Source organism: Heterodontus francisci, chromosome 6, assembly GCF_036365525.1.
Source record: "Heterodontus francisci isolate sHetFra1 chromosome 6, sHetFra1.hap1, whole genome shotgun sequence".
Lineage (NCBI taxonomy): Eukaryota > Metazoa > Chordata > Chondrichthyes > Heterodontiformes > Heterodontidae > Heterodontus > Heterodontus francisci.
This window is the reverse complement of record NC_090376.1, coordinates 118,943,513-118,949,512: the sequence shown is the minus strand read 5'-3', so window position 1 is coordinate 118,949,512 and position 6,000 is coordinate 118,943,513. Positions and strand designations below refer to the sequence as shown.

The 6,000-nt window shown below is 44.5% G+C and overlaps 1 protein-coding gene across 1 annotated transcript in view; it reads right to left on the bottom strand.

The window, feature by feature from the left end:
* Positions 1-4,856: 4,856 nt before the first annotated feature.
* The window catches only part of LOC137371494 (collagen alpha-1(IV) chain-like), a 230,441-nt gene continuing 229,297 nt past the window's right edge, over positions 4,857-6,000 (bottom strand). Inside the window, exons 51-52 of the mRNA XM_068034182.1 lie at positions 5,687-5,859; positions 4,857-5,027 (exon numbers count right to left, since the gene is read on the bottom strand). Of these exons, the coding sequence (XP_067890283.1) occupies positions 4,946-5,027; positions 5,687-5,859 (255 nt within the window). The 3' untranslated portion in view covers positions 4,857-4,945. The remainder of the gene's footprint in view (positions 5,028-5,686; positions 5,860-6,000) is intronic.

Below are 6,000 nucleotides of genomic sequence, written 5' to 3'. Positions count from 1 at the left end.
TTAAGGGAAGGTCACGTCTGACTAACTTGATTGAATTTTTTGAGGAGTTAACAAGGAGGTTCGATGAGAGTAGTGCATTTTAAGTAGTCTTCATGGATTTTAGCAAGGCTTTTGATAAAGTCCCAGATGGCAGTTTGGTTAGCAAACTAAAAGCCCATGGGATCCAACGGAAAGTGGCAAGTTGGATCCTAAGTTAGCTCAGTGTCAGGAAGCAAAGGGTTATGGTCAACGGGTGTTTTTTGTGACTGGAAGGCTGCTTCCAGTGGGGTTCTACAAGGCTCAGGACTGGGTCTCCTGTCTTTTGTGGTATGTATCAATGCTTTAGACTTAAATGTAGAGGCATGATTAAGGAGTTTGAAGATGATACTAAAATTGGGGGTGTGGTTGATAGTGAAGAAGAAAGCTGTAGACTGCAGGAAGATATCAATGAACTGGTCAGGTGGGTAAAACAATGTCAAATGGAGTTCAATCTGGAGAAGTGTGAGGTAATGTATTTGCGGAAGGCTAACCAGGTAAGGGAATACATAATAAATGGTAGGATACTGAGAAGTGTAGAGGAACAGAGGTACCTTGGAGTGCATGTCCACAGATCCATAAAAGTGGCTGGACAGGTAGATAAGGTGGTCAAGAAGGCATACAGGATACTTGCCTTTATTAGCTGAGGCATAGAATATAAGAGCAGGGAGTTTATGCTGGAACTGTATAAAACACTTGTTAGGCCGTAGCTTCTGATCACTGCATTACAGGAAGGATGTGATCGCACTTGAGAGAGGACAGAGGAGATTGATGAGAATGTTGCCAGGAATAGAGAATTTTATTTATGAGGAAAGATTGGACAGGCTGGGGTTGTTTTCTTTAGAACAGAGGAGGCTGAGGGGATATATAATTGAGATGTATAAAATTATGAGAGGACCAGATAGGAAGGACCTATTTCCCTTAGCAGAGAGATCAATAACCAGGGGGCAGGGATTGAAAGTAATTAGTGGAAAGATTAGCAGGAATTTGAGGGAAAATGTTTTGGTAGAGACAGAAACCCTCATCACATCAAAAAAAAACACTTGGATATGCACTTGAAGTGCTGTAACCTACAGGGCTATGGACAAAGAGCTGGAAAGTGGGATTAGGCTGGATGGCTCTTTTTTCAGCCAGCACAGACAAATGGCCTTCTTCTGTACTGAAAACTTTCTGTTTCTGTTGGAAATAAAGCAGAGCGAAACATTTTATTTTACAACACAAAATTATTAATTTTAATCTTCATGTCTTAATAATATACAAACAGGTCTGGAGAAATGGGAGAATCAGTTTCGTTAACTGCATCACAAAATAAAAAGCCTTAATCTTTCCATGTAAATGCTGAACTTACAGAGATGTGTGTCGTACATGGACTGATCTGGGTACCAATGTGTTTCATATCAAGCAATCGCAGTATGTAACATCCACATAATACATATCCCATTACTGAACCATTTTACTAAACTTTAATACAAACTGTATAAAAATACAAAACAGAATAATAAAAGCCTCTTAGGTGAGCAGTGAATCAAGTCATTCAAGTGTACAATATGTAATTTACAAAACCCTGATAATAACAGACTGACTCAGATCAAGGGAGACAGAGCATCAATGATAAAGAGAGTGGCGATCACATCATTCTGTAATCAATAACTCAGGGCTTGACATTTAGCTGCCTGGGCCCTAAGCTCTGGAATTCCTTCCCTAAACCCCTCCTCCTCTCCGCCTCTCTCTCCTCCTTTATGATGCTCCTTAAAACTTACCTCTTTGACCGAGCTTTTGGTCACCTGACCCTAACAGCTCCTTATGTGGCTCGGTGTCAAATTTTGTTCCTGTGAAGCACCTGGGATGTTTTACTACGTTAAAGGCGCTATATAAATGCAAGTTATTGTTGTTTATGTTGTCTCAATTTGACAATTCCTACTCCACTCAGATGGAGAATAGTGGGGTGGCAATTTTGAATCCCCAGTATGGACCCCAATGGGGGTGAAGTTCCCCACTCGAAACATAAAACCCTACAATTATCCTTTAATGCTGTGTCACCACTTTTCAGGTAACAGTCTTCATTGCTTTCTGTGTCTCCTCCTCCATGCACCATCTCCAGTATTTTATACCAAGGAGAGTTTGGCCATATAACTGTCTGGACATCAGCTCACACATTTACAATGTGTTTGCTATGTAATGCAAGACACCAAATATTCTTGTGCTGTAGTTGACAATAGCGGTAAACAGCAGCTAAAATGCAGGAAAAATGTACCAGGTGAATATGATTTCTGGTTTATATTTAGTCAGCTAAGTGTTCGAAAAATCCCTGTACAGTCCAGATAAACAATTGCTTTGATTTCCTAAATGGCGTTTGGTTTTGTACATTTACCCATTGAAAAATCGTGTGATATATGGCACAAAGTTAGCTGCAGACACACTTACACAGTTACACACAGACACGCACACACAGTGGAAATATACAGGTATGGCTATTATTCTGAGAGTAAATAATCTATTGGTAAAAGAATCAATGATTCTAATTGGTGCCTTTCAGTGTGTGTAAGGCTGGAATGGTTGCTTATATCTGAAAGCAGCAGTTGGGTAAGAGAGGGTGAAAGGACACCACGACTTGTGATTATTGATTGCAAACCAAACACTGATGGTGAACAATTGATTACAGTAACTTGCAATTGTGGAGCCCATGCATATATTAGTACACATTCCTGAAAAAAAGTTTAAAGTATTGCAGTTTAATGGCACTTAGCAGCCATGAGTGAAGATTGAAGGACAGTAGAGATATAATTGGACATAATAATTCCAAACAGATGTTAGCTAGATAGTTGGAATGACAGTGTATAATCCATAGCACCTTGGTGTAGAATTTCCAATAATATATACTAAATAATAGGGCTGATTTTACAAAGTCTTGCTGCCAATGGGAAGCTTGATTTGCTGCGTGTGCTTATCAGGTGAACATCGTAACGTGGAGATTCCCCACTGGGATTGGTCTTCATAAAATCAGCCCTGTTGATTTATAAATTTATAAACTATAAACTGCTGAGCCACTTCCAGAAAACCCCTGGTTTATACAACAGTAAAATACCACAATGCCTTCATGTCATTAAAGATCTTGTTGTCTTTACAGTTTCTTGATTCAACCTCACACCCACAGTCAGGAAACAAACAAAACTTTAAATAGAAACTATTTAGTATATATTAAATAGTTGGGATGAATAGATGGGAGGGAATTAATCAGCTTCTGGAACACCTTCTGAGGTGAGGCTCCGAGAGGGAGCTCCATGGGACAGGAATGCAGCTCAGAGGATCAGAGCCAGAGAAGTGTCACTCCCACCCTCCCCCCTTCAATCCCCATCCCCCCTACAATCCCCATCCCCCCTTCAAACTCCATATCCCCTTCAAACCCCATCCGCCCTTCAATCCCCATCCCCCCTTCAAACCCCACCCCCCTTCAATCCCCACCTCCCCTACAATCCCCATCCCCCCTTCAAACTCCATATCCCCTTCAAACCCCATCCGCCCTTCAATCCCCATCCCCCCTTCAAACCCCACCCCCCTTCAATCCCCACCTCCCCTTCAAACCCCATCCCCCCTTCAAACTCCATATCCCCTTCAAACCCCATCCGCCCTTCAATCCCCATCCCCCCTTCAATCCCCATCCCCCCTTCAAACCCCACCCCCCTTCAATCCCCATCCCCCCTTCAAACCCCATCCCCCCTACAATCCCCTTCCCTCCTGCAAACCCCATCACCCCTTCAAACCCCACCCCCTTCAATCCCCATCCCCTATCAATCCCCATCCCCCCTGCAATCCCCATCACCCCTTCAAACCCCACCCCCCTTCAATCCCCATCCCCCCTTCAAACCCCATCCCCCCTGCAATCTCCATCCCCCCTGCAATCCCCATCCCCCTTCAATCCCCATCCCCCCTGCAATCCCCATCACCCCTTCAAACCCCATTCCCCCTGCAATCCCCATTCCCCCTTCAAACCCCATCCCCCCTTCAAACCCCATCCCCCCTTCAAACACCATCCCACCTTCAAACCCCATCCCCCCTGCAATCCCCATCCCCCCTGCAATCCCCATCCCCCCTTCAAACCCCATCCCCCCTGCAATCCCATCCCCCCTTCAAACCCCATCCCCCCTGCAATCACCATCCCCCATTCAAACCCCATCCCCCCTGCAATCCCCATCACCCCTTCAAACCCCATCCCCCCTGCAATCCCCATCCCCCCTGCAATCCCCATCCCCCCTTCAAACCCCATCCCCCCTGCAATCCCCATCCCCCCTGCAATCCCCATCCCCCCTTCAAACCCCATCCCCCCTGCAATCCCCATCCCCCCCTTCAAACCCCATCCCCCCTGCAAACTCCATCCCCCCTGCAATCCCCATCCCCTACCTGCTCCCCCAACTCTGATTGTCTGATCACTAATTTCAATTACTAGATGCAGATTACGTTTTCTAATCTCTCCACAATCTGCGCTTCGAAGGGGTCAGGGTCCAGCCAGGAGAGCCACCACACAAAGTTTACTCAATAACCCAACCTTTAGCCATGCTGTGAGTTTCTCCCATCATTTGCAAACTCCTTGATGTTGTTTACAGCCTCTTAACTCTCTCCCATCTTTTCATTGTACTGTAAGTATTTTTATTTCTGTTAATATTCAGTGCATTGCTTTAATAAACAAAGTGCCATTTAGTATGCTAATAATAAGAAGCTTATATTGTTTTTCTTAGAGCAGTTGGCACCAGATTATTGCAGTAAAAGCATTTTCTTTTGTATCTCCATTCCTATTGCTATGCATTTTTTTCTTTTGTCACAATAGATGAGTGAGGTACACACGATATTGTCATATTGCTTTATTATAGAAATAGCACCATAGTTTATTAGAGGATTGCCAGACAGCTGACAAGCTTGGGAGTGTCAGAATACATTACGTCTTCTTCATGCAGACTTGGCAGCGACTGATACGAGTTCGCAGCTCACCTGCCTTCAGCGTCTCCGATTCTGGTTTTCTGGAAGAGAATGGAAACTTTAGGAACAAGCTCACCCCAGAAGTTGCTGTCTGTCCGGTAAGCACAACCCCAAGTGACAGCCAGGGTTCAGTCATAGGCAGCCTTTGAGTCAGGAGGTTGTGGGTTCAAGCTGCACTCTGGGACCTGAGTGCCATACTGAGGGCATGCTGCACTGTTGGAGGCTGTTTATCACATTGCTGTTTGTGGGATCTTGCTGTGCACAAATTGGCTGCAGTATTTCCTACATTACAACAGTGACTACACTTCAAAAATTCCTCATTGGCTGTAAAGTGCTTTGGGATGTTCCTGAGCTTGTAAATGGCCCTTGGCCCTGTAGAAATGGCAGACAGAGACAATTATATACCTTTCCTCCAGTGTGAGATTTAAATGCTCATGCTGGCATATTATGAGATGCAGCAAAAACTCAAAACGATCAATTCTCGGAAGAGTTTCTGAGTCTCTATGTGGGTAAAGGCAATTGGCTAAAATGATAATAATACCACAGGTTAGTGTGCAGGGTGAGATGCTTTCTCTATATGTCTCTTCTACAGGAAATAGCACATCACATTCCAATGTCTGTTAGCACTATAAGTAGCAATCTCTTCTTGACAGTCAGTGAAACACAGAGATTGCAGTGCCCAGGAGTTGTCCTCACTAACCTGAACATCTCGGTGGTCTCGACGGTTGCAAGCCAGAAGCTGTAAGAGTTGGCATAATAATTGCAGGTTCCTCGACCATGACACTCGATGAAGGGGGCAGACCGGAATGATTCCAGGCATGACCCGGGCGATGATAAAGCCTGTCCCGACCCCTCAGCTCCAGAACTGGTGTGCTGCACGTAGAGAGAATTGATTGGATGAAATGCTTCTGCTGATCAAACCAAACTCACTCCACCACAAATAATCAGCTCATTACCCACAAGCTTTCCCCAGCTTTGCCTCTTTTATTTTTGCTTTTGTTATCTTACCCTTCA